Source organism: Anser cygnoides, chromosome 1 (genome assembly GCF_040182565.1).
Source record: "Anser cygnoides isolate HZ-2024a breed goose chromosome 1, Taihu_goose_T2T_genome, whole genome shotgun sequence".
NCBI classification, from domain to species: Eukaryota; Metazoa; Chordata; class Aves; order Anseriformes; family Anatidae; genus Anser; species Anser cygnoides.
In genome coordinates this window covers 36860556-36888444 of record NC_089873.1, presented here as the reverse complement: position 1 = coordinate 36888444, position 27889 = coordinate 36860556, and the positions used below count along the sequence as shown (strand labels likewise).

General features: G+C 49.2%; 1 protein-coding gene and 1 long non-coding RNA gene across 3 annotated transcripts; both read left to right on the top strand.

Moving 5' to 3' along the window:
- The first annotated feature begins 329 nt into the window (after positions 1–329).
- On the top strand, positions 330–16139 carry LOC106045460 (POTE ankyrin domain family member B-like). 2 transcript variants are annotated; one of them, XM_013195973.3, is made up of 13 exons: positions 330–3205; positions 3338–3452; positions 3698–3871; positions 3971–4077; positions 4793–4930; positions 5466–5575; positions 5768–5890; positions 6537–6598; positions 6735–6812; positions 6996–7148; positions 8082–8245; positions 8456–8549; positions 9462–16139. In XM_013195973.3, exons 1-13 carry the CDS (start codon positions 3021–3023, stop codon positions 9489–9491), a joined length of 1533 nt encoding a protein of 510 aa, XP_013051427.2. In that variant the 5' UTR covers positions 330–3020; the 3' UTR covers positions 9492–16139. The 2 variants fall into 2 exon arrangements, with proteins under 2 accessions (XP_013051427.2, XP_047921431.1); XM_048065474.2 differs by lacking the exon at positions 6735–6812.
- Positions 16140–21200: 5061 nt separating this feature from the next.
- LOC106045586 (uncharacterized) lies at positions 21201–25945 on the top strand. The gene is made up of 4 exons (XR_007163777.2): positions 21201–21993; positions 23641–23766; positions 24205–24277; positions 25312–25945. It is a non-coding gene; the product is annotated as an uncharacterized lncRNA (long non-coding RNA).
- The last annotated feature ends 1944 nt before the right edge of the window (positions 25946–27889 follow it).

Below are 27889 nucleotides of genomic sequence, written 5' to 3'. Positions count from 1 at the left end.
CTCAATACCCCATTCCTTACCTTTAAAAAATGTAACTCTGCAAAAACAACATCTTTATTCCCACAGTATGACATCTGGTTACCCTGTAAGTGCTGTGTTTATTTGGAGAATCAATAACCCTCATATTCTCTTTGGAAATAAGTTGGCTGTACCTGTAGCCCTATGTTATGTGATTCTTCTGACGACGTGTGGTGATTTTACCCTGCTGGGCAGCTGAGAGCATAGCTGCTCTCTCACTCTCCTTCTGAGGAAGGGGAGAAAATATCGTGGAAAGGGCTCAAGGGTTGAGCTAAGGACAGGGAGACCACTCAATTATTGTCACAGGCAAAGTAGACTCAATATAGGGAGATTAATACAATTTATTATATACCATTAGCAGACTAGAGCAGTGAGACTAAAAGCAAACTAAAAACACCTTCCCCCTCTTCTCATTCCTCCCCCCAAGTGGAGCAGGAAAATGGGGGCTGCGGTCAGTCCTTGGTGCTTCGTCTCTGCTGCTCCTTCACGGTCCCTCTCTGCCCCTGCTCCCCGTGGGGTCCCTCCCACGGGATGCCGTCCTTCTGAACTGAGCCTGGGCACCTGCCCACAGACAGCAGCCCTTCAAGAACTGCTCCCACATGGCTCCGTACCACGGGGTCCACCCCCCAGGAGCAAACTGCTCCAGCACGGGTCCCCCACGGGCGGCAGCTCCCCCCAGACCCCTGCTCCTGCGTGGGCTCCTCTCCACGGGCTGCAGCTCCGGCCCGGGGCCTGCTCCTGCGGGGGCTCTCCATGGGCCGCAGCCTCCTCCAGGCCACATCCACCTGCTCCACCGGGGGCTCCTCCACGGGCTGCAGCGTGGAGATCTGCTCCGTGTGGGACCCATGGGCTGCAGGGGGACAGCCTGCTCCACCAGGGGCCTCTCCACAGGCCGCAGGGGAACTGGTGCTGCGTGCCTGGAGCACCTCCTGCACTCCTGCTGCACTGACCTGGGGGGCTGCAGGCCTAAGTTGTTTTTTTTTTTTTTTTTTTCCTTCAATCTGCTCTCCCAGAGGCCCACCTAGCGTTGCTGGGCAAAGTAGGCGGGCAGGGATTTTTTCTGGCATCGAGGCCACCGAGGGAGCTGCCAGGGCCTGGCTGCCCTCCTGAAGCAGGCTGACGAGGCGTGGGCAGAGCCAGCAGCGACCCCTCCCCTGTTGCTGCCCTCTGAGGGCGGCAGAGCCACCGTGTGTGTGGGGTGTGGGCACGTGGATGGCCTGGTCAGCCTGGTGGCAAAGCTCAAGGAGGACGTGGAGAGGTTGAGGGCCATCAGGGAGTGTAAGCGGGAGATAGACTGGTGGAGCAACTCCCTGCCAGGCCTGAAGGAAAGGCACCAGGGTGAAACACCGCAAACTGGTGGGCCCCCTGCCCTGTTGCTGTTGGGCAGAGGGAGGGGACCTAGGAGATGAGGAGGAATGGAAACAGGTCCCTGCTCGATGTTGCAGGCAACCCCCCTCCCTACCGGCCCCACCTTCCCAGGTGCCCTTACACAGCAGGTCTGAGGCCTTGGAGCTTGAGAGACCGGTGGGTGAGGATGAGGTGGAAAGTCTACCCAGGAGGATGCCTGGGGCAAGGGTGGACTCCACGCCTCAGGACTGCGTCCACTAAGAAAGAAAGGTGATCGTTGTAGGCGACTCCCTTCTCAGGGGAACAGAGGGCCCTATTTGTCGGCCTGACCCTACCCGTAGGGAAGTCTGCTGCCTCCCTGGAGCCAAGGTCAGGGACGTTGCCAGAAAGCTTCCCAACCTGGTTCGCCCCTCTGATTACTATCCTCTATTGGTAGTCCAGGCTGGCAGTGATGATATTGAAAAGAGAAGCCTGAAGGCTATCAAACGGGGCTTTAGAGGACTGGAGCGATTAGTAGATGGATGGGGGAGTACAGGTCGTGCTTTCCTCCATCCCCACAGTGGCAGGGAGGGATACAGAGAGGACACGGAAAGCTCACCTGATTTACACATGGCTCAGAGGCTGGTGCCAACACAGATATTTTGTTTTTTTATTTGACCATGGGGCGCTTTACAGAATAACAAAATCATCTAGGTTCTTCCCTCTGAAGCTCGCTTTGGTTACTGCAACGTTCTTTCTGGGTATTTCTGTGGCCCAGGCTTCTATAAAACTAACATGCAGCATTTTCTCTTCCTGCCCTTCCCCAGTCACTGCGGAACTGGCGAAGTCGGCAGTGATGAGATGATGCTGGAGCTAAGGAAGAGCCAATTCCAGAAAGCAAAGAGCAGATCTGAAGAGATGAGGGAAGCCTGGAAAACTCTGGCTTCCACCTTGTGAAGCTCCTCCCTTGCATTTCGTTCCACATGTGCTGCTCCACCTTGCTATTCAATAAACTTTGCCATCTAGTCCGTCATAGAAGGACAGAATCACGGAGGTTGGAAAAGACCTTCAAGACCATCAAGCACACTGGTCAACCTGACCTCCGGAACCCCATTGCCAGGGAAGTGGCTGCGATGTCTGCACAATGCACAGACCGTCACAGCTTTTAAGGACTGAAAAGCAACATGAGTTGCTAATGGCCAACTCAAACCTCCCCTGGCGCAACACCTCCTCACGTGCTATCCCTTCTCACCTGAGAGCACAGGCCGGCACCCACTTCCACGCGAAGACCCGGGCTGCCCTGCGCTCACCCTGTGCCTCATGCCCGCGAGGCCACCCTGCAGTGGAGGCACCGGGCAGGCGCCCCCCGCCCCTGCAGGGCGGTGCCCCTCAGGCTGCACACCCATTGTGATGCCCTTTGTGACACCCTTTGTGACACCCTGCCCGTGGCCTGGCAGCAAAGCCTTGTGCTGCCTGCAGCCGGCGGCGCTCAGTGCTGTCGCCGCCACTGGGGAAGCGACAGCGCGTGCGTGGCCGGGAGCGTGGCTGCGGCCCTGCCCTCGCGTGGTGCCTCTGCCCCGCTGCGGGGCTCCCAGCCGTCTCGGCTCCCATCTCCCTGCCCGGAGCCCGGCAGAGCCCGCCGGGCGCCTCCTGGTGCCGTTGCCCTGAGGGGGGCCATGGCCTCATCCCAGAGTCCTGGGGCTCCTCAGGGGCTGTCGGGAGCCACCGTCGGTGCCTGTCGGCTCCAGGAGAGGCAGCTTGGTGGGCTGCACGGCGCGGCCGCCCGCGGTGACCTGGCCCTGCTGCAGCGGCGCCGGTGGCTGAGGAAGCTGTGCATCAACTGGCGGGATGCGGAGGGGCGGTAAGGGGCAGCCAATGCCTGCAGCCAGGCCCTGGCCCTGCCTGGAAGCGCCCAGCCCAGGCGGAAGCGCTCTGGGCCCTGGGCCGGCCCGTCGTGGTCTCTCTGCCTTAACGTAGCATCTGAAATTTGCAGGACACCTCTGCATCTTGCTTGCGCCAACGGCCATGTGGATGTCGTTCAGTTTCTGCTTAGGAAGAAGTGCAAGCTGAACCCACGTGACAATTTGAAGAACACGCCCCTGATGAAGGTACGTGAAAACACGACGCCATTGCTGTAGATGGGGCTTGTTGGCTCCGCTCTGAGGGCTGATGGCTTCCTGGCGGCATTCTTTACGTAGGCCCGCGCAGACACAGGGGCGCTGCAGTCAGCGCAGAATGGGCACATGTTCCCTGACCGTTGGAGACCCTCTTGTTTTCCCGTGTTGGGAAGCTCTCTCTGACAGAGAGAAGCGTAGGCGTTGCAAGTCATTCCTTTCCTGTCTCTGGTTTCCAGGCGGTAGCATGCAAGCAAGAAAACTGCGTGGCTGTTCTGCTAGAGCACGGCGCTGACCCAAACATCACAGATCATGACGGCAACACTGCCCTTCACCTCGCTGTCCAGACTGCTAACGTGTTTGTAGCGGAGATCTTACTGCAGTACAATGCCCAGATTGATGCTCTGAATGAGGTAACCTGGTAGCTTGGGCAAGGCTGTCCTTCCAAAAAAAAAAAAAGAAGTGACTTCACTTTTCTCTCCTGTGCTAAGGTAGATTCTCTCTCCTTTCAGCTGGGATACACGCCGCTCGCTCTCGCAGTCTCCCACCGTTGCAAAGGGATGGCAGAGTTCTTTCTGAAAAAAGGAGCCAACGTGAATGCGCGAGATTGCTCTGGAAGGTGAAGGGTTTTTCAGAAGTTTGCCTGGGTTTCCTTAGCATTGCTCAAGTGAAAATGATCAGAGGCATAGGAACGACCTTTGCAAAAGAAGCTGGAGCCGCACCGGAGGAGTTCCTTCTGCATGCCTTGTGAAAGCAGATCTGCGCGTGGCTGTGGTCTTCCTGCAGGGGGTGTTTTCCACGCTGAGGGCTGCAGGAAAGCATTGCCTGCGGTGCCCCCCAGCACACAAGCACAGCCATTCTGAAACTTGCCCTTTGCTCAGCAGCATTGCTGTTAAGCAGGAGAGGGGGGGTTGAATCGAGGCATAGTTTGTACGTAAGAGTTGTCAATGGGCAAGAGACAAGGGGCGTAAAGGGAAGCAAGGGGAGTGGGAGTTGCGTGTAGGGCGGCACCTTTCAGCACGAGCATGGGCAAGCAGTGGGACGGGTTGCGCGGGAGTTTGTGCAGCCTCCAGCCTTTGAAGGAGGCTTTGAAGAGCAGAATGGGAGAAGCCCCAAGCAGCCCAGTCTGACCCGATAGCTGGAGACCTGCCTGGAGACCTCCTGAGGTCCCGTCCAACAGGAGTTCTCTCGTGCTTTGCCTTTGCTTTCGCTGTCCCTGTAGGAAAGGGGGGGGGATCCGTTGCCTGGGAGGCAAATGGGGAGGGGACTAAAACAACGGCAACGCGATGTCTGCAGAAGCTGATGTCTTTTGCACCTGGTTTTGGATGCTACAGGACCATTCTTATAATTGCTGCTGTTGTGGGGGATGTGGACATCATGCAACTTCTTCTTCAGCATGGTGCTGACCGTTCTCTGACAGACATGGCCGGCATCACAGCCAGGAGTTACTTAGCAACTCTCCACAGACAAGAGTAAGTGTTCTGCATCGTTCATTGCCAGGGGGTTGTCCAAATGTCCGTGTTGTCTTATGGACCGCTTGGTAGAGGCACCAAAGTTTAAGGAGGCGTTGAGACCTTTGTGTCAGCTGGGCTCAGTGGCATCTTCAGATGCATCTCCTTCCCGCATCCTTTTTCAATAGTAGCCTGGGTCTGCAGCAAATTTTTGTTTATTTATCTTCTAAGGTTTAGTTAAGAAGCAAACGTGCAAGTGGTCTCTTCCAGAGCCCCAAGTTACCCTCTGCCAGGCTGGTCAGAGGATAACAGCTGTCCAGCAGCGGGGAGTTACCCTATAGATGGGAAGAGGCATCTATAGACTGACTGAAGGTGCCTGTAGTGAATATGAAATCTGTAAGAGTAGCGCAAGCAGCAGTGTGTGTGTAACCCTTTCTCAACTGGCTCTGAAGCTGTACAGGCTGGACAATGAACGGCTGCTGCTTTTCTAGTGAAGACTGTAGGCAAGGCTGTGGTTATTGTTATACAAATGGATTCCCTTTCTTTCCGTCTGTAGTCTTACTGAGGAACAGGAGGAACCCGTGAGCTCTGAAACCACGGGAGAGTCTTCTGCAGATGCTGCAAAAGGCACAACAGTACCCGACAGCTCCTGCCCGGTGACAACTGGTGGGTACCGATTAGGCACACTTGCACTGAGCGGAGTAGGCGGGATCCTTCAAAGTGGATGAGATGATGTGGAAAACCCACTCTGGCCTGTAGCAGAATAATAACCCATTTTTGGGATGCAGGGCTTGAGTGATGGGGAGAAATAGAGTGAAGGAAACACTCGCGGTGACTGGTTTCTTACCTCCTTTGCAGGTGGTGTCCCAGCAGCAGCAGAAGCGGAGCAAGAGGAAGATGATGACTCTTGTGAATCCTTTTCAGCAAGTGGAATAGCGGAAGGTGGAGAGATGCAGATCGTGAAATCTGCCGAGGAGCCTGGTAAGATGGAGATGGACGCTCAGTTGGCTGAGAAGCTATCTGCAGGTTAAACCCCTCAGAGGGAAACGGTTGTCATGGGGTCAGAGCTGTGAACTCCTAGCCCATTTTTAAGTGGCAACACCTAGGTGTCTGGCTTCTGGGAAGGTTTCAGGCAGTGCATCTCAGAGAAGGGCGATCTCTTCTGGCAGTGCTACGGAAAGAGCATTCTTTCTTGTCGATTTCCCGTCAGCACGAGGATGCTTTGCAGTGTTTCTCCAGTGCCTCCTGGCCAGTGAAAAGTGACCCTAAACACCAGAGTCTGGAGATGTTGTCTAGAGACCAGACGGCCCAAACTGTCCGCACACCGCGACTCCTGCATGCCAGAGTCTCTTCCTGGATGCTACCCAGCCACCTGTGGGGCGCTGCTTAGAGCCACGTGCGCTGTCATGCTTAGGCACCTCCTGCTGGAAAGGAGGCAGCAAGAGGTGGTGATGCCAAGAGGATACCGTGCTGCGGCTGGGTGTGAAGGCACCCTGGGAAAACACTTCCTATCTGCATTTGTACCGTGGAGTTGAACCGCTATGCGTCATTTGATGCAGGCCTTGAGGGATGGGGAAAAGTAGAGAGAAAAGGACACAGAGCGCCTTGTTTCTGACTTCCTTTGCAGATACCTTGCTGCCAGTATCAGTAGAGGAAGAGGAAGGTGGTGACTCTTGTTCTGATTCTGAGGTATGATTCTGAGAATGATGAAGCTGTGGCAGACGTTGTGCTTCTGCATCCCAAGTGCTGAAAGGCAGGGCGACGGTGCGTTATTTCTGGGCAACCTTTCCACACTGCCTGCCTGTCTGTGTTCTTGCTCACTCAGGGGTCTGCAAAGGAGAAAGAAAACCTTCCAGAACAATGGGATGCTGAAACTCAAACAGATTTTCAGGACAATACACAGGTGACTGTGCTAAAGAGTGATGCAGATCAGTTGTGCAGATGCCTGCTGGTGGCAGGCACAATTTCTTAGGTTCAAATTCCAGCTGAAGACCGACCTAGTGATAGAATCAAATGAGTAAAGGCATATCTCGTCTTGTCATGTCCTTACTGATTTCTGCATTCTCATGTAATGCCATTTCTTCAGGGTGTGGTCAGACAGCTGCCGCAGGAGCTTCCCGGTGCTCTTGAAGAGCAGCCCAAATTCCAAGCTCCTCTTGAAGACCCTATGCGCTGCCACAGGTGCCTGAAGGGAGAGAAGAGGCGTTTGCAGAAGGAGTTGGACTTGTTCAAAGCCAAGGTATGGGAAGGCTGTCTCTTGCCATCTCTGCAGGGGCCCAGGCCTTTTTTGTGGCAAACCCAAGTGGGGATCTGCTCCTGTTGTGGGGGGTTTGTGTAACCCCGGCTGGTTCAGTGTGCGGCCAGCTGGGATGAGGGGGCTGGGAGGGAACAGAACTGCTGCTTTAGGGTCTGCTTGTTTGTGCCTCCTGAAGTAAGAGCATGGAGCTGAGCTCAGGTTGTCTCAGTACCCTAGACAACTTGGCCACAGGGTGGGATTCGGTGGCAGGGAAGTGACTCGCCTTCCTTATACGCCTGGCACCTATGGTTAGAGAGGTCAGGATCCACGAAGTCACCTCATCCCGACTTGCAGCACGATGTGCGTGTTCCTTTCAAAGAGCTGCTTCCCAAGTGTAGCGGGGCGGGTGCACTTCTTTCTGTTTTGTTTGGCCAAGCAGGGTGTGTGGGCTCAGGGAGAAACAGGAGACATCCTGGACTGCTGCGCTGGTGCATTTTTGTCTTCTCTGTCCTCTTTCTTCCTGCAGCTGAGTAACTTGCTGTGAATCCTGAATTCTTCCGTAGCGTGTTGCGTGTAGGCAGCAGCATCTGCAGTCTTTATATAGGAATTGAGGCGTAGAGGCCTGGGAAGTGCTGGTGTAGAAATCCTCTCTTCACCCTTTTTATAGAGATGTGTTGTCACCGTAGGAGAAGCTTTTCACCGAATACTTTCCATGCAGTAGCCAACAAGTGGTTAGAAAGGGTGTTTGGAGTCCTTGAGAGGGGAAGACGAGTGCTGTGGCAGAGTGTAGGGAATGAACGTAGACATAGGAGAGGGGCCAGTACGAAAGATGATGAAGTAACTTGGCTTTTGAGAGGTGACTGGAGAGTCGAAGCTGTCGACCCCTTTTTGTCAAGCCTAAGCTCACTTGTGTGAATTCCTGTTGCGATTTGACAGCTGCTGCAATTGCAAGAACAGCATATCTGGAACCTGAACTGCGGAGTTGGCCTGCAATTTGCTATACAGAAGGTGGAGAGGGAAATAACAGCTTCTTGCCCGAAACAGCAAAGCCTTCTGGTACCATCTGGTGCAGCTATCAAACTGGAGGAGCGCGTGCAACGGTAAGGGAGTAAGAGAGGGGGAACAAGGCCTCACTTTCTGGGACTGTGTGAAAGCCAGAGGGTTGCCTTCTTGCAGCACAGCAAGTTAGTGCAGGCTTTCGAAAGACGCTTTTGCTTTTGGCTCTGTTACTTCATGCTCTTCTTCCAGGCTTTATACTCTTGAGGCTTGCTGTATCCACACAACTATAATTGCTTGTATGTCTTTCTTAGGCTTGAATTTCAAAGTGCCAGACTGGAAGCCACGGCCCAGCGACAAACCATGATCATCAAGGCCCTTCAGAAAGACCTGCAAGCCTCTGTCTCAGTAAGCTAGCCATAGACTTCCCTCTTTGTGAGCTCCTGAGCCTAACTACTTAATCACGTGGGGAAATCCTGCCCTTCCCCAGCTTTCTGGTTGTGAGAGCTGTCCCACGATACCATAGCAAGTGCTTCTTAACGCCCTCTTAGGTAAAGCCCTGACAGTAATGCGCTGGCTGAAGCCCTTTCTGCTTTAGGCCAGTCGTGAGGCAGAGACCTCATGCTCTCTAACCACGTGTAGGTGTTGTGCATCATTCATTGCTAGGGGTTGTCCGAATGTCTGTGCTGCTTTCAGGACCTCTTTGGTAAAGGCACCAAGGTTTAAGACCTTTGCGGCAGCTGGGCTCAGCGACGTCTTCGGATGCATTTCCTTCCCGTGTCAAGAGCGGGTTTGAAGCTGAGGAGAACAGCCACCCACACTTCTGAGAATTCAGTCCTGTGTTGCGGAGCTCCGCCTTGCCCCTAGGCGGCAAGGAGCTTCCCAGCTTTTGTTTCAGAGGGGATTCAACTGATAGACCTGGAGTTAAGCTCCTTGGCAGTGTTCCTCCTCTTGTGGGTAGCTTTGCACTCCTGGGCGTTCCTTGACTTCATTCCCTTGCCCCCCGCCCTTTTCTGTTAGCCTGTATCAATAAGCAGCAGAAGAGAAGGGTACCTGGGTGAAGTTTGGAGTAAAAACACCTTTAGGAATATAGCACATTTGAAGGTAGAGGGGAAAAAAAAACAAACAAAAAACGAACACACATTCGTTCCTTTTGTTCATCAGTCTGGCACAATATAAAGGATGTGCTAATGCATCATTTTCCACAGTTTTCAAGTCTCTTGGAAGCTCGGTTTGGTTACCGTAATGATCTTCCCAGGGATTTCAGTGGCCCAAGGCACTGCAAAACTAACAGCGTTTTCTTTCCCTGCCCCTCCCCAGTCACCGCGGAACTGGCAAAGTCGGCAGTGATGAGATGATGCTGGAGCCAAGGAAGAGCCAATTCCAGAAAGCAAAGAGCAGATCTGAAGAGATGAGCCTGGAAAACTCTGACTTCCACCTTGTGTAGCTCCTCCCCCGAATTTCGTTCCGCATGTGCTGCTCCACCTTGCTATTCAATAAACTTTGCCATCTAGTGTGCATCTTTATTGTCATAGGAGGACAGAATCACTGAGGTTGGAAAAGACCTTCAAGACCATCAAGCGCACTGGTCAACCCAACCTACGAAGCCCCATTGGTAGGGAAGCTGCAGTGAGAAGAGGAAGTGTGTGGGTACAGTCACCCAGCTGCTAATTTCGAGTTGCAGAGGCCTGTGTTCTTCAGCAGGGGTGTGTTGGAAGAGGTGAAAAAGAAATCTGCTGCCCTTTGGAGCATGCCAGCTACTCTTGGCAGCAGCTTTTGGCAGCTACCAAAATGGCTGGAGGCTGTCCCCAGAGCTTTCTATGGGGAGAGGAAAAGGATGCGACTCTGTTCAGCAGCGCTGGTGGTTTGCTGCACGCACCTGCTACTGTAGTTGGCAAGTGGTGCCTGTGGCTATGGGGAAGGGATGCTGGGCGATGTTTCTGTGCAGGAGGAGGCGGGAGTTGTTTTGGCCCTCAGCGGTGGGGTCGTTTGCTGCAGTTTTCTTCCATGGGTCTGGGGGAAGCAGCCATAGCAGCCATCTAACTCTTGGGTAAGAATTCCTGAATAGCATCGCTGATGGAGAAGCGGACAGAGCCATAAGCATAACTCTCGTGGTGTGCAAAGGGCAGGAAAGGGGAGATGTGCAAGAGACAAGTGGCAGGAGAGAACTGGGTGCTGTTGGGTAGGAGAGAGAGAGCAAATTCTACAGAGCTGTGCCCCAGGCTCTGCTTCTAAGATCTCAGCGTCCCATGAATAGGTAGGGAGCAGAAAATCCCAGCAACAGGAGCTGGCTTGAATGAATGCAGTAGCTATGAAGCTGAAAAGAGGTAGCAACAACAGAATCCGTACCAAACAGTCGTGTAAAGCTGAGATGTGCCATGAGCAGAAACTAAGTGTGAAGGGTGTGAGGAAAGAATATTTGCAGCCTGGTTAGCCCCGTGCAGACTTAAAGCACAGTCTCTTTTCTGATGCCTAGAGCAGTTTACCTTTTAAATGACAGATGAGGTAAGGGGGACACTGAGTTCTCTATGATGTGAAGTTGGCTAGGCCAACGTTGAAGACCTGCCAGCTCCGGGGGAGAATCAGGTATGTGCAGTAAGTACAGGTGATCAGAGACTCACCAACGAGGAAAACATAGATCGACTTCAGTGCTAGAAAGATCCATCAGCCTCTTTACCATAAGAATTGCAAAGCAAATGCACTTCTGCCAAACTGCATGCTATCCCATCTGTCAGCTTTTCCTCTCCAGCAGTTCAGCTAAGCAACGTTGAAGACACTGATGTACTCTCAAAGCCTGGTCTACAGGACTGCTTCAAATGCAAGGTGTAAAGATGTTGGTGGTAACACAATGAGAGCTGATGCTTCCAGGTGTACTGAAAAGTTTTAAAACCGAGTACTGAGCGTTGATATTCCTGGTCCCCATTGCTTAGAATAGCAATGTGGAAGCTCACCTTCAACCACATTTCAGAGCCTGCCATTACTTATCAGAGTCTCTGAGGATTGGGAAAGTACTTTTAATTTAGCATCCCTTGCCTGGAATGTGAATTAAACAGCAGAAAGTAGGATCAGAAACATAGAATGGTTTAGGTAGAAAGGGACCTTGAGGACCACGTAGTTCCTATCTCCCTGCCATGGGCAGGGACACCTCCCACCACACCAGCTTGCCCAAAGCCCCATCCAGCCTGGTCTTGAACACTTCCAGGATGAGGCATCCACAGCTGCTCTGGGCAGCCTGTGCCAGGGCCTCACCACCCTCACAGTAAAGAATTTATTCTGAATATCTAATCTAAATCTACTCTTCTTTACCTTAAAGCCATTCCCCCTTGTTCATTCACTACATCCCCTGACAAAGAGTACCTCCCCAGCTTTCCTGTAGGCCTCCTTTTGGTAGTGGAAGGCCGCTGTAAGGTATCCCAGGAGCCTTCTCTTCTCCAGGCTGAACAACTCCCTCAGCCTGTCTTCACAGGAGAGGCTCTCCAGCCCCTTGATCATTTTCGCAGCCCTCCTCTGGACTCGTTGTTATATGACCACATCCTCCTTGTTCTGGAGGCCCCGGAGCTAAACACAGCACTCCAGGTGGGGTCTCATGGGAACAGAGAAGAGGGGGAGAATCACCTCCCTTGACCTGCTGGCCATGCTGCTTTTGATGCAGCCCAGGATACGGTTGGCTTTCTGGTCTGCAAGCACACATTGCTGGCTCGTGTTGGGCTTGTCATCAACCAGCACCCCCCAGGTCCTTCTCCTCAGTGTTGCCAATTTCTCTAGGAGAATGCTGTGGGTAAGAGTGTCAAATGCTTTAGTCAAATGCGGGTATATGACATCCACGGCCTTTCTGAGATCTACTAAACTGTTCATCGTTCTGTAGATAGAGATCTGGTTAGTCAGTCAGACCCTGCCCTTTGTAAACCTATGCTTGTGCATGCCTTGTGATGTAATTGGGATGATCTGCTATGTGACTTCCCCTGGTACCAAGGCCAAACTGACATGCCCCTAATTCCCTGAATCTTCCTTCCTGCCCTTTTTGTAGACAGAAGTCGCGTTTGTTAACCTCCAGTCAGCTAGGACTTCCCCCGTTAGCCAGGACTGCTGGTAAATTCTTGAAAGTGGCTTGGTGTTCAGAGAGACGCTTAGCTCCTTGAAGCAGAGGCTCTAGGCGCTCCCCTGCCACCTCAGGTGAGAATTAAGCTTTCCTCTTTTGGTCCTGTGACTTCCGAGTTGTGCTGGAGGGTGCCACAGCCTCAGCTGGACAGCAGGGGTTTATACTAAACACCAGGACACACACAGGGTCATTCTCCTGGTGGTTCGGGAGTGTCTGAGTGGGCTCAACGCACACAAATCCATGGGTCTCGATGGGATGCATCCACGTGTGCTGAGGGAGTTAGCGGAGGTGATCGCCGAACTGCTCTCTATCATCTTTGAAAGGTCCTGGAGAACAGGAGAGGTGCCTGAAGACTTGAGGATAGCCAATGTCACTCCAGTCTTCAAGAAGGGCAAGAAGGAGGATCCAGGAAACTACAGGCCAGTCAGTCTCACCTCTGTCCCTGGAAAGGTGTTGGAACAGCTTGTTCTGGATGCCATCTCCAAGGAATTGGAAGACAAGAAGGTTATGAGGAGTAGTCAGCATGGATTCACCAAGGGGAAATCGTGTTCAACCAACCTCGTTGTCTTCTATGATGGCATCACCAGCTGGGTAGATGGGGGGAGAGCAGTGGATGTCATCTACCTTGACTTTAGCAAGGCTTTTGATACCGTCTCCCAGAACATCGTGCTAGCAAAGCTGAGAAAGTGTGGGATAAAGGAGTGGACAGTAAGGTGGGTTGAGAACTGGCTGACTGCCCGAGCTCAGAGGGTGGTGATCGATGGTGCAGAGTCTAGCTGGAGACCTGTGACTAGCGGTGTTCCCCAGGGGTCAGTGCTGGGTCTGGTCTTGTTCAACCTCTTCATCGACGACCTTGATGAGGGAATAGTGTCCACCCTCAACAAGTACGCCGATGATACAAAGCTGGGAGGCGTGGCTGACACGCCAGAAGGCTGTGCTGCCATTCAGCGAGACCTGGACAGGCTGGAGAGCTGGGCAGGAAGTAACCAAATGAGGTTTAGCAAGAGCAAGTGTAGAGTCCTGCACCTGGGAAGGAACAACCGCATGTATCAGTACAGGCTGCGGGATGACTCTGTGGAGAAGGACCTGGGGGTCCTGGTGGACGACAGGTTGACCATGAACCAGCAGTGTGCCCTGGTGGCCAAGAAGGCCAATGGGATCCTGGCGTGCATAAAAAGGAGCGTGGCCAGCAGGTCAAGGGAGGTGATCCTCCCCCTCTACCCTGCCCTGGTCAGGCCTCACCTGGAGTACTGTGTCCAGTTCTGGGCTCCCCGGTACAAAAAAGACGGGGATCTTCTGGAAAGAGTCCAGCGGAGGGCAACAAAGATGATATGGGGCCTGGAGCATCTTCCCTGTGAGGAAAGACTGTGAGACCTAGGTCTGTTCAGCCTTGAGAAGAGAAGACTGAGAGGGAATCTCATCAATGTTTACAAATATCTTAAGTGTGGGAGACAGAGGGATTTAGCCAACCTCTTTTCAGTGGTTTGTGGGGACAGGTCAAGGGGCAATGGTCAAAAAATGGAGCACAGGAAGTTCTGCACCTGTGTGGAACATGTGAAAGAACTTCTTCACAGTGAGGGTGATGGAGCACTGGAACAGGCTGCCCAGGGAGGTTGTGGAGTCTCCTTCTCTGGAGATACTCAAGGCCCATCTGGACGCCTACCTGGGCAACCTGCTCTAGGGAACCTGCATTGGATGGGGGTTTGACCCGATGATCTCTTGAGGTCCCTTCCAACCCCTACAATTCTGTGATTCTGTGAACCAGTTTATCTCACAATTGGACAATTTGTCCAGAAGGATGCTGTGAATGACCGTATATTAAAGGCCTTACTGAAATCTGGGAAGATTACGTCCACTGCTTTCTCTTCATCCACCAAGCGGATGACCTTATCATGGAAGATCAAATTCCTAAGGCAGGACTTTCCCCTGATGAAACCATGTTGACTATGCCTGGTAATAGCTTTGTTCTTTAACTGACTTTCAATATTCCCCCAGAACAATTTTTCTCCATAACTTTTCCAGGGACTGCGGTTAGACTAATTAGCCTGTAGTTTCCTGTGTCTTCTCTCAAGCCCTTTTATAAGATTGTTATAACGTTGTCTAGTTTCCAGTCAGGAAACTAGACTGGGGACCTCCCCAGACTCCCATGACCTTTGGTAAATTGTTGAGAGGGGTCCAGCTATAACACCTGCTTATTCCTTCAGCACTCTAGGGTGAATCCTGCCTGGCCCCATGGACCTACGAATGTTGAGCTGATACAGCTGTTCCCTTACAGTTTTGGTGACCACAGAAAGAAAGTCATTGCTCTCTTGTCATGGTCCCCCAACTTGGAGGTCCAGGCAGCCCAAGATGTGTTGTTGATGCATTGTTACTGTTAAACACTGAGAAAAAAAAAAAAAAAAGCATTAAATCGTAGAATCATAGAATCAGTAAGGTTGGAAAAGACCTCCAAGATCGTCTGGTCCAACCACCCCCCTACTACCAATATTAACAATACAACCGATACTCACCGAGGCGATCGGCTCCGGGGTGGGGCGGGGGATCGAGGCGGGCAGGGCTTTTTTTCGGCACCCAGGCCACTCGAAGCAGCCGAGGGAGCCGCCAGGGCCCGGCTGCCCTCCTGAGGCAGGCTGACGAGGCGCGGGCGGAGCCCCCTCCCCGGCCGTACAAAGGCAGCCCCCGGGGGGCGCGGGCACCAGGCGGGCACACGGCATGGCGCCTCGGGCAGGGCGAGCGTGGGGGTGGCGCCCTCACCGCTGGTTTCCGACGGTCTTCTCCAACGGTGGTTGTAACCTGCTCGTGAGGAGCCCGGCCACGGTATCCGGCCAGGGGACCTAGGCCAAGGGGGGGGAATGGAAGCAGGTTTCTGCTCGGGGTGGTAGGCGAGCCCTCACCTCACCTTCCGGTCTACCCTTAATGTAACAGGCATGAGGCTCTGGAACATGACAGTCAAAACACTGATGTAGACAAAAGCCCATCCGTTTGGAAGGGGTGCCTAAGGCAAGGCAGCCTACCCCCCGCATCGCTACATCTTCTGTCAAGAAAGAAAGAAGGGTTATCGTCATGGGGGACTCCCTTCTGAAAGGGACAGAGGGCGCAATTTGCCATCTGGACCCAACCCACAGGGAAGTCTGTTGCCTTCCTGGGGCTCAGGTGAGAGACATTGCTAGGAAAGTCACTTGCCTGGTACGGCCCACCGACTACTACCCGCTACTGGTCTTTCAGGCTGGTAATGACGAAATAGCAAGAGCAATCAAAAAGGATTTTAGGGCTTTGGGGCGACTGCTTAAAGGATCAGGGGCACAGGTTGTGTTTGCCTCTGTCCTTCCGACAGGAGGGATCAATGTTGACAGGCAGACTCGGCTCATCAATACGTGGCTTCGAGACTGGTGCAACCAGCAGAACTTTGGGTTTGTTGATCACAGGAAGGTCTACACGACACCAGGCCTGCTGGCACCAGATGGGATGCACCACTCTCAGAGGGAGAAAAGGATTTTTGCCCAGGAGTTGGCAGGGCTGATAGGGCTTTAAACTAGAGCTGAAGTGGGAAAGGGATAAAACCAGGCCCACCAGTGATAAGCTAAGGGATGGTGCGCTAGAATCAGAGGCATGGTGTGCTAGTGAGGTCCTTTGGTCTGCTCCACGAGGTGCTGCGTACTATGAGGCACATTCAAAGTGCTTCTACACAAACGCACACAGTATGAGGAATAGACTGGATGAGCTAGAAGTCTTGGCCCAGGCCCAGAGCTACGACATCATCGGCATAAGCGAAACCTGGTGGGATGAGTCCTGTGACTGGTGTGTTGCAATAGATGGTTACAAGCTCCTCAGGAGGGACAGGCAGGGCAGACAAGGCGGTAGGGTGGTGCTGTACGTGAAGGCCTCCACCTTTTTCTGCTTATTTGTTAGGTGGCCATCCACTCCCAGTATCATTTCAGTGATTTCTTTTGACATCCTCTTGCTGTATTCATACTTGAAAAAGCCTTTTTTGTTGTCTGACACCACAGTGGCCAGTGACAACTCAAGTTGGTCTTTGGCTTTTCTTGTTTTCTCCCTGTAGATGAGAACTGCAGTTCTGTAATCTGCCTGTGAAGCCAGACCTTGCTTCCACAGGTCTTATATTTTCTTTTTATATGCTAGTTCCAGGAGGAGTTCCCTGTTCAGCCAGGCCAGTCTTCTGTCCTGTTTGCTAGACTTGCAGGATTGCCTGCTCCCAGGCTGTTAAAGGTGGTTCTTGAAAAACAACCAGCTCTCATGAACCTCTAAATGCTCTAGAGCAGATTCTTAGGGAACACTGCTAAGTAGTTCCCAGGGAAGAGAACAGTTAAAACAAAGAAACAAACAAACAAAAAAACCACTTACCAATGATCTTCTAGTGTATCCAACCAGTCAAGAAAGAGGAGCAAAGTCTGAATGGTTTCAAGTTCTTGCCTTAACTGTCTTCAAAGCTGTCAGCTGAAATGTCTTCAGGGAGTTGATACTGTAATAGTATATTAAAAACATAAGCTTCATGCTTCAGAGTATAATTTGCTCTCCAAGCACTAAAGAATTTATCCATCTGGAAGATTATTCTGCAACCGTGCTTTATATAGATTTAATTATTTTGTGCTTTTCATGATAGGATTTTCTTAGACACTTCTTTTATAAGTTATATTTAGAGACAAGCCAGATAGAGCTTTTTTTCAAAGCTGACATTCCTTCAAGACTACAGAGTGTAGGCGTTAAATTCAACTCGGGTAAGCAAATATCTGTTTGCAATTTTTGTACCATTTTTTGATGCGTAAGATCAATACACTAAACTACATTTTTGCTTCAGTGAAACAAAAACTGCCACTAGAGGGTAGTGTTAAGTCAAAAAAAAAATATATTTTTGGAATAAATCTGTATCCAGGATAAAATAATTTGAACTCTCCTGCACATTTATAAACATGCAGTAGATTTTACAGCTCTAGTCAGATTTGTTTTAGCATTGTTGGCTTTTTTTCCTATCAAGTTATTTATGCACTTCTATTTCAACTGTAAACAGCAATAACAAGTATCTAGTTTCATACCTTAATATATATATGAACGCTAAAATGATTTTGTTTCATCTTCTTTGTGAGGGACTTTTTCACTGAATTGAAAGAAAAATGTAAAAAGGCTTTTATGATTTTCTGTTGGAAACTACCCATTCACTTAAAATTGCATTGCATTGTATAGAATATTTCTTTTCCTCATTCTTCTTCCTACACAATAGAAGAACAGAATTATCTTTCACCAAGGCAGTGCAATATGATCTAATGACTGTTGAAGTCCATTTAGGGAGTTTGATAATGGCCTTTTGTCGGCTCTCTTGCTCCGAGCTCAGCTCCAGGACTGGTCAAGATGTGATCCTCCAGTGAGGCAAATCTATCCAAACCTACATCTTTTGACATACGCTCCTGGGAAGATTTTTTTTTTTTTTTTGGGGGGGGGGGGGGGGGGAGGGGGAGGGGGCGGGTATCATCTGTTTCTTTTCAATTTGAGTACTTGTCTGTCAAGGGTGAGCATGTGCCAGCTTTCCATGCAAAGGTCCCCAAGGAGGCTTCTCCCAGTCACTTCTCATCTTTGTCAGTGTGTGCTCCCCAAGGCGGGTTTGTTTTGTGAGGGAAAGGCATTCAAGGAGGCCATGCTGGGAGGCAAAGGCAGCACCAGGCTAAGGTTTAAGCCTTAAGGTTTAAGCACATTAGAATGTTTTGGTAGTCTACCTTGCACAGAGCCGTGTCCATGGGAAGTGAAGCCCTGCCACAAATCCCTCCCAAACCTGCTACAGAAATCCGTGCTGATGGCCAAACTCATCCACCACCCATGTTTCACTTCCCATCCCCAGTCTGGGTCAAAACCCATTAGCAGTTTTACTTATTCTTCCTTTTTTTTCCATGCTGGAAGATAACCGGATGAAAAACACTACCCAGCAGCAAATTATTGGGCTTTGATGTCATCTGAAGAGTGTCAGTTTGTGTTTCTCCTGCTGCTGTTGTACATCACCACACACGATGACAACCCTGCCGGGGAGGCTGCAGCCCTGGCTGAACCAGCACTAAAAGATGATAATGTGGGTTTTGGTGCTGTGCAGTAAACACATTCTTTCGACATGACTGTGTTGAAATTGCAGCTCTTCAGGGGACAGGACAGTGCCTTTGAACTGATATTGCAACTGTGTGTGGGACGCAAATGCAGAGTGTAAAGCTACCCCATGGTGCGCTGGTTTAGTAGAGCAGATTTTGAATGACTCATCATGAAGATGAAAATTTTCTAGTGGCATTTAATTTTAGCCTGATAAATCACTGGGGAAAAAAAAAAAAAAGCACTCCAGCACTCCAGCACTCCAGCAACAAGATGAACTTGGTTTTGAGAGCTGGAAGTGGTGGGGAGCTTGGACGGTGGCTGGGAAGTGCAGAAAGAGGTCAGGTGAAAGCACAGAGATGGGTTGGGCATGACTGGCTGTGGGGCAGAGCCAAGCGCTTGCTGTGGTGGTGGCCATGGTGGCAATGGTGGCTGCAGTAGTGGCTCCTCCTCGTTGGCGCATTGGACACCTGCTCGCCATGCGTGTGGTTAAAAACTAATGATATTCATCTGGTTACTATGGCAATGATGTAGCACGAGTTGTCATGGTGATGGAGTGGAATTTTTTGTCATCTTCCTCCAGAAGGGTGATGTACACAGTTTTGGGGGTCTCTGACCTTGACCACTCACCCCACGTCTTCTTCCTTGGTAGAAATGTTTGCACGCACTGCAGACAGTGAATATCCTTCCCATATGGCTACTTATTTTTTCGCATCCCAATGCTAGATTTTTATTTCACATTTAGAAAGCTAAGAATGCCTCTGGTAAGCCATAAGTTGCTAAACCTAACATAATTATGTGCACTACTATGTAAGGTGCGTTAATAAAACATACTTCTGCTAGTGAGGCTGTTTCCAGGCACTTTAATCTTGTGCCTGCTCTTCACATCTGTATCTGCACATGATACAATTTAATAGGACATTAGGTGCCCATTTGAAAAAATAATTTTGAGCTGAGCTGAAGTTTGCTTCAGATATTCTCTTTTAGTACAGAATAAAATATGTTCTGTCTTGGAAATGCATCTGTTTGTTGCTGTTTTATTTAAATTGCCTGTGATTTCTTTTTCAGGCATTAAGAAGAATATGCAATCTTTTTTCCTTACTCATAAGCTTTGCACCAGTTCCCCCTCGTGGCTTTGTATATATAAATATATATATAGGTCATCAACAGGACAAGGACGCTGTATGTAAATTATGTTGTTTGCAGTGGTCCTTTCTCTAGGAGAGCTGATGAAAGTCATATTTTACCCATATAGTAGCAGAGAGAGTACCTATCAATCAGCTGTGTTTTTTCAGTTGTGCAAGAAACTAGATTCCTAGAGTGCAGAGAATATCCAGTTGGTTTTGTAAGGATAAAATTTTCATATTCACCTTGACTCAAGATGATGCCTATCTTTAAGAAAACAAAACATTCTGCTCATGGTCTACTTCCAAATATCCCTAAACTGTTCATTGCACATAAGTTTCTCTGCTAAGCCATACACCTCAAAATGAAGCCTGAAAATAGTATTAGTGTTTCATGGCAAGGAGTATAGGCTTCTTTCAGAAACTGTTATTTGCAGGCACCAGGGAGTCTGGGAATTGGAAAACCTGAATTTTAGGTGTACAGTTTATCAGTGCTGATACTTCATAAATGTTTTCAATATTTTATTTTGCTCTGTGCTTTTTAGCAGGTAAGTCTTGGGTGTGCCAGCAGAATGGTGTTCATTGCCAGGAAGCCTAAGACAGGTGTTGGCTCAGGGATGTGTTGGGGTTGGTGTTTGGACCTGAGCAGTGTTGGGTGGGAATCTTGTTATGCCTGGCACTCCTAAATCTTTGTAATCACAGTTGCATTTTTAAGTCCTTTTTGCTGTATAAACCCCTGATTACTGTGTGCTTCAGCACACAGCTCAAGTGAGAAGCTCTCGTTGGTGACACACACTGGAGAGCTTGTTATAGTTCCTCGAAAATACAAATAGTTTTCTTTTTATTTTCTTTGTTCATAGCTTTATAATTTCTCCCATAAGTGATGTCAAACTCATTGACCTAAGAAAATAAGTTTTCAGGAGCTCATGAGACCATACGGTACCCATGTACCAATTCAAGCACAAAAATGCAGCTTCTGGGTGAGGTAAACTCTCAGCTGAAAGTTGTGGGGAAGCAACAAGATACCACCATGTGCTGGCCCTGTTTTTCCAGACTTACTGGTTATCTCTAGAGGTCCCTACTAGAGTGGAGGTACGGAGCTACACGCACTTGTAGCTAAAGATGATGCAGCCTTTCTTGGTTGACTTCTTAACACAGGCTTCTCAAAGCCACGAGTTTTACAAGAAGCTGTGTAAAATACTGGGAAAATGTTGCTCCATCTCGATAAAGATCTTGCAGATGTGTCTTCTTCTGCCATGTCATCTCATCATCTTATTGTTCATTTCTTTTCATACAAAATATTCTGTGCTTTTACTTACTTGTGTAATTTCAAGTGCTGGCCTTAAATAGAGAACCTGCCTGGATTGTCTCACCAACACAAGGTGGGACACCTGTGCAGGGCCCGTCTTGCTCTTCAGGTGTTGCATCAGCCCTGGAAGCCATCAGAGCTGCCCCAGCTGTTCCCTGCTCAGTCTGCTTGTGTTGGGGCCACAGTGTAACCACAAACAAATGAAGTGTGAAAGACTTTACAGGACCTTTATTTAGATTTATTCAGGCATAAACTGTGATGTAAATTCAGCTGGGTTCCAGATCAGGTGATGCCAGTGAGTGAAGGTTGGTAATCTGCACTATTGTTCTTCAGGTGTGTTGTCAGCAATTTTTGGCAAGTCACTTCAAGAAATCTCATAACACATTGTTCTCTCCTACCTTATCAGTCTTTCAGATGATAAAAGAAAACTGGCTGTTGAAATCATGAATATCTCTGGAGTTACGCGGGTATAGATTAGGAGATTTATGCCCGGACTTCTTGAGTGCTCTCTCCCTTCTCCAGAGACAGAATGATCTGACACAATATCTGTCACCATATCTCGAGAGAAGTGGATTTAACTGTGTTCAGCTGCCGAAAAACTTTAAAGCTCACTGAGAGGAAGGATACTGCTCAGAGTTGTGGCAGTCACTTCTTGCTGCTGAGGTTGCACACAGGATTAGAGAACACAGAAACCTGCTAATGATTAAATTTGTGATTTACAAGCACTGAGAGCTTTTAGGGATGTCAGACTAACTCCAATAGATATAGTAAAAAACTTGATCTTTTGGGAAAGTGTTTATTTACAGGAACAATATTTGTTCAGAAACTTGTTCTCTTGCTAGAAAGAAGTTTTAGGAGATTGCTGCAAATATTTTAAGAGCAAGCTCTGATGAGTGAATGTTCACCCTGGAGATTTTTCTAAGATGTTCAACAAACTATTACAGTTACTAGTAGAGTCAATATTAAACAGCAGTGAAACTCCTCTGATATCTACATCACTGACTCTTTACGTGGCAAGAAGAGTAATGAGACGTTGCAGTATGCTACAAAGAAGTACCGAAGCGAATTGGCATTGTGGCCCAATCTTTTTCCCTCTGTGAACTCCGGTCACTTCAAGTTCAAGTCAAGCATCAGACGATGTACTCTTGATGCTCTGCTGTGAGCACACCGCAGGATGCTGCTTCATCAAATGCCAGCAAAGGCCAGGAAGGAGGAGAACTCTGCGCCCATGTGAAGGTAACTGGGCTGCTGGTGAGTGGTTCTGATGGTGGGAGACATGCTCTGCATCCAAGGGGATTTCAGCTTCCAACATTTTCACATTCAATCTTCTTAAAAGTGTAAATAAATGCAAATGAAACACTTAGGAAGTGTTATCCCAGCTTTATGGGTCTGTTATTAAGGAAAGAAGTTAGGGAACTTCCACAAAGCCTTGGGAGCAGGGAAGAGTCTGTCCTCCAGGTTTGGGGTAGAGGTGTGAAACCAGTTTGTGTGTGTTTGTGTGCATCTATATCAGAGACCTGACACAGCTGCTGTTCTTATCCTTGCAGGGATTCGAAAGCAATTGATTGTGCTGCAAATAGGAGAAGTGAAAAATGATGTAGCAGCAATTTAATCAAGTGGCAGCTAAAATATAGGGGTTATTACTCTATAAAATGCTCTACAAGCTCACCAAAGGAAACTTGATGTTAACAGATTCATTTAAAGAAAGTGGTATTGAAACAGTAAGTGTTGTGAAAATTGCGGTCTACAGCTACCTGCAAGGAGGTTGCAGCAAGGAGGGTGTCAGTCTCTTTTCTCAGGTTAGAAGGAATAGGACACGAGGAAATGGTCTCAAGTTGCACCACGGGAGGATTAGGTTGAGCATTATGAAGAATTTCTTTATGGAGAGGGTGGTCAAGTGTTGGAACAGGCTGCCCAGGGAAGTGGTGAAGTCCCCATCCCTTGAGGTATGTAACAGACATATCTATGGGGTGCTAAAGGACATGGGTTACTACCAAGACTCTGTAGGTCAGGTTGACCATTAGACTTGATGATCCTGAAGGTCTTTTCCAACCTCTGTGATTCTATGAGACCCCCCCAGAGCCTCTCTGTTAGAAATGGCCAGCCATGTTCCTGTACAATGCTGTCCCACCAGGAGACGCCACCTCATGAAATCCATAATATTCCCTGAATATTTCATTCTTGGAAGAGCAGGAAAAAAGTGTTCTGCTTAAGCAGCTGTATTTTAAATACATTTTTGCAATGAAATACATGTATCATATGTATGAAAGTATGAAAGAATTGTAGCAAAACAATGCAATAAGACAAAGTTCAAAACTTTAATTCAGGGAGAGGTGACAGAGAGTCTTTTGTCCATTTTTTTATTATGGAAAACATATTTTGGCTTGTAGAATTTGCTGTGAAAGGTCTGTTACAAGCCAGCTTTGTTTTCTCTCTCTGCATTTCTTAATGCTTTGTTTTAGGTCTTGTATTAACAAGGTGTTCAGCTGTGCAAGAAATATTTTTTTTCTCAGTTTGTGGTTGACCTTTTGATTGCTTCAACTTATTTGCTATAACTTCACAGCCCAGCCTTCTCAAAATTAGATTTTAGATATAAAATACATTCATAAAGATACAATGTAGAGTTAATATCTAATACATAGAATGAGGGATGCAATTGCAGTTCTTGAGTCTCCTGAAGGACCATGGCACCAATTGGTTTGGTGTCTGAGTCTGGAACAGAGGGTGTCACTTGTGAAATAATCAGGCAAAATTTAGCAGAATCTAGTCAGGGGTTATTGGCTGGTTTGTTTCAGGCCTTTTGGAGTGTTTCTGCTTTATCAAAAGCCAAATGATGTATTTTAGAGCACAAGCCAACACCCGATGCCCTACGTTTCCACACAGGTTAACTTGCTCACTGCTTGGGCTGGATACGAGGTTTGCCTCCTGCTCAGGACATGCAAAACCCTGTGGTGGCCAAAAGCCAGCACCGTTGCCATGAAATGTGCAATATCCAGCTCTCTTTACAAGGTAAACCCTACAGAAAACCCACACAAACCATGAGCAGCTATTATGAACTGAATCCAGTCCTTTGCTGAGCTAGCAAGGTGTGGTCTGACTCCTGCAGCGTTTGGATGCTGCTGTACCTTGGACCATATCAGTTGGGATTCAGTCTACACAGAATGGCTTGGGTTGGAAGGGACCTTAAATACCATTTAGTTCCAACCCCTTTCCAGTGACACCTTCCACTAGATGCAGTTGCCCAAAGCCCCATCCAACCTGGCCTTGAACGCTTACAGGGATGGGGCTTCCACAGCTTCTTTGAGTAACTTTCAAATATGTGTCACCATGCTGATAGTGAAAAATGTCATCCTTATATCTATTCTAAATCTACCCTCTTTCAGTTTGAAACCATTGCCCTGTTGCTACATGCCCTTGTGAAAACTCTCTCCCCATCTTTCTTATAAGCTCCCTCTATGTACTGGAAGGCTGCGGTGAGGTTTCTTCAGAGCCTCCTCCTCTCCAGTTTGAACAACTCCAGGTGAGCACTGGATGGAGGTCTTGGTGCATGCAGCCACCCTGGCCTGAGCTGCGCTGTCCCCAGCACACAGCTGCTCGGGCAGGTTTGGTTCTTGGCCAACGTCTGGGGACAGTGGGCAGCTGCTGGGAACACTGTAGGGCCTGGGATGGCACTTTTTTTTTTTTTATTATTTCTTCACAAAAATAATGGAAATATTGGGAAAATTGAAATTATCTGTAGGACTTGCCTCTGCATCAATTTAATTTAACTAAGAGAGAAAAACAGATTAGCAGAGTTATTCCATGGTTACCTAGGTTTCTGGGAGAATATGTTTAGTTCAGCGTAACAATGGACGTGTCTGATAATGGAGACGGCACCGAAACATGCACAAAAATTATATTTAAATACTTGAGCCTGCTGGAACACCTCTAAAATAAGAAAAGGTAAAAATAGTGAAATAGCAAACACCGACACTGCTGACTTGTAAACAAAAAATCAAGTTACTTCTGTAGAGGTCAACACCAAGACCTGATGTTGCAATGCAAATACAAAATACAGGAAAAAAAAAACCCTTAGGCTTCTGCAAAAAAGCTTGCAAAAAAGCGGCTGCGGCTTCCCTGAACATACACATTTTCATGAAGGCACTTCATGGATTTGTACAGCTACGAAAGGCATTTAGGCCTACCATATGTAAGAAATATATTCCTGAACTTCTGGTTTGTGGAAAAGTAAGTTCTTTTTTGATGCTTGGAGCATTTTGAAGGGCCAAGGTTTAAGGGCGGAATCAAAGCAAACATTGTTCAGGCCCGTTACTCAAGTTGCACCGGGGCTTTTCACCTAAACTTCTGTTTGGTCTTTTCTGAAAGTTCCTCGTTTTGTTGATCTACATTAGGGGTAAGAAAATAAAGCCCTGTCATTGGCAGGCTTTTGTTTCTCCTGGCTTCTGGATCACTGCCTGCAGCTTTCCCAAACCCTTACCAAGCAGAGCGGGGGAGGTTTCAACGCCCAGTGTTGCTCCTTGTGCCTGACCTTGGGTTTCTTCTGGACTCCTCCAGGTACCTGGACGCCAGAAGAGAAGCAAAACCCCAGTCGTGCTCCTGTGCTGTACTGATTTCCAGCGGTGCGCTGGCTGCAGTTCCAGGTCCAGGAGCAGCCCTCCGGTGGCTTCAGCAGCACCCTCGCTCACGGGGCTGCAGGTGGGACCACGTCTGGCTGGAGAAAGCTGGGCACGAGGGTGGGGTGGTCCTGTGGGTGTGGGGCGACCCCGCACTGCTGCCCACCGACATGCTCCTCTCACCTGGCAGGGGGTGCAGGGCACGCAGGACTGACCGCGTCGCCCTATTTTCTCACCCCAAAGTGAAACAGGGTAAAAAGTAAAAAAATGAAGCAGGAATTTCAGAGTGTACCCAGCTCTTTGCTGCTGAGTGATGATGTGTGCATATATGTGTTTTGTCGTTGTTACTGTTGTTTTTGAAGGAGAATAGAGGGGAATTTGGAATTTACTCTGTGAATTGCCAGCCCCAGATTAGTCATTCCAATTCCTGATTGTAATCTTGTGTATAAACGGATTTTGTTCAGGGTAATTGGGATTTAACCATAAATTTAGCCTTTTGATGTACAATTTAAAAAATTAAAAAAAATAGTCTGTATGATCGGTCTGAAATTATTTTTGACATGCTCTTGGAGTAGTGCTGAAGAAAAAAACATCCAAAGACTTGAGAAAAATGTTGCAGTGAAGTTCAGCTTACACGTGAGAGTACTGGTGGGAACTCCGTTGTGTTCACCTCGCTGGTCCTTCACTGTGGTATTGGTGTATGATCGTAATGGGTACCTCCGTAGACATTGTAGTCAGGAAAAGAAAGGTGAGAACCTATCGGATGTGTTACACTGACCACTGCAACTGTCTCACAGCACTCAGCATTTCTTGGTCAAGGCTGTGAAGGATTTCAGATATTTTCCACCTTTAGCACACTTTAAATGTACGCTTCATGACTCTGATGACAGTCTCCTTGTTAATGTTTCATTGCAATCAAAAAGCCATTGTTAGAAAAACGACTATTTCAGTGCCTATTTTTTTCCCTTGCAGAGCAGAGCTGGTCTCGGTGATTTGGCTCTCCTGGAAAGTAATTCATTCAAATAAATGTAAATCACCTTTTTGTGTTGTTGGGCCGGTGCTTATAGCTTTCAGCACATGCTACAGAAAATGCACATGGTGGGCACTGAGCGGGGAATCAGTGTGCTCCATGGCAGTAAGAACAGGCAGCGCTGGGCTGTGGTGAAGCCACGCTGCCATCTTGAGTGCAGCCAATATTGATCCCAATCCTGCAAGTCTGCAGCCTCCTTTGCGGAGCACAGTTTTTCTGTCTTCATGCTTCACAGCCCAGTTTGTTTCACCTTGCACTTCCCACCGTTATTTCACTTCTACGGTTTGTTAACTGAAAACCAGCCAGGCGCGGCCCCCAAGCCAAGAAGCAGCTCGTGCTGGTCCTGCTGGGCCGCCAGGTGCTCGCCCCAACGCGGGGTGCGCCCGCCTCGGGCCCACCGCGGCTTCGGGTGGAAAACCGCCTGCCAGCCGCCCCTTGGGCGCCTGCGTTCGTGTCCTGGTGCTCTTAACCTAGGCAGAGTTAAAGTTTCTTTGTAATTTTGTGGAGGGTGTGATATTCCTACCAAGAAGAACGGCGCTTTCCTGCCGTGTTGCTAGTTCATGGTTGGTCCGGTCTCAGCTGCTCCCTGCGGATCCACGCCATCTGGACAAAGCGAAGGGTTGTCCCTCTGAGCAGTGGGGACTTCACCAGCCCAGCTGAGGCTCCTCCTGTGCAGGGCTACGAAGGAACAGACTCCACATCTCTACAAGGAGAACTGGGAAAGGGTGCCAGGCTTTTGAGTTATTCCGAGTTTTCCTGGGGCTGGCTGACCAGGAGTTTTGAGTCCTGGTGCTGCACGTGGCCTGAAGCAGGCCTTTTCAGGGGTGGCCTGGTGAGCTCAGTGCACCGCTTGCACTGCTGCTCATTTTCTGTCCCGTTAATCAACTTTACTCCGAGCAACAAACCGTCACTCCTGTTGCTTTGCTGAGTGCTATTAGGGCCAGCGGCTCCCTGTCCCCCTGCCAAACCCCCTGTCCCCTGACGGCAAGGCTTGCTTTCACTGCAAAACCCGGGAGCAAACTAGAAAACCGGAACAGCACAACAACAGAACTCCACTATCAAGATAAACAACAGGAGGCTGCTGCCCTTCTTGTGATTTCCCATTTATTTTAAAACAGATTGAAAGCTGCCAGAGAAGCCTCTCTCCCCAGCAGACTAAGGGCTGACTGTGAAAATTAGGTTACGCGTCCTCTGGGCTACGCAGGACCTTGAATGAGGCCTGACCTGTGCCTCCCCCTCCTGCAGCTCTCAGCTGGCTTTTGTGCGGCAGAGGACAAGGCGAAATACCTAAAGTAGGTCACTGGACACGGGAGTACAAAGGCTGGCACCACGGGCTGGCAGACGAGCCCACCACCAAGGACTCGTGTTCCTGCGGGTTTTCCAGCAGCACCAGGAGGGAAAGCTTTGCTCCAAGCAGTGGTGGCTGATGTGTGTCCCCTGCTTCTCCTCCCTTCCCGCCAGGCAGGTGGTGGTCCTCCTTTTTTTTTTA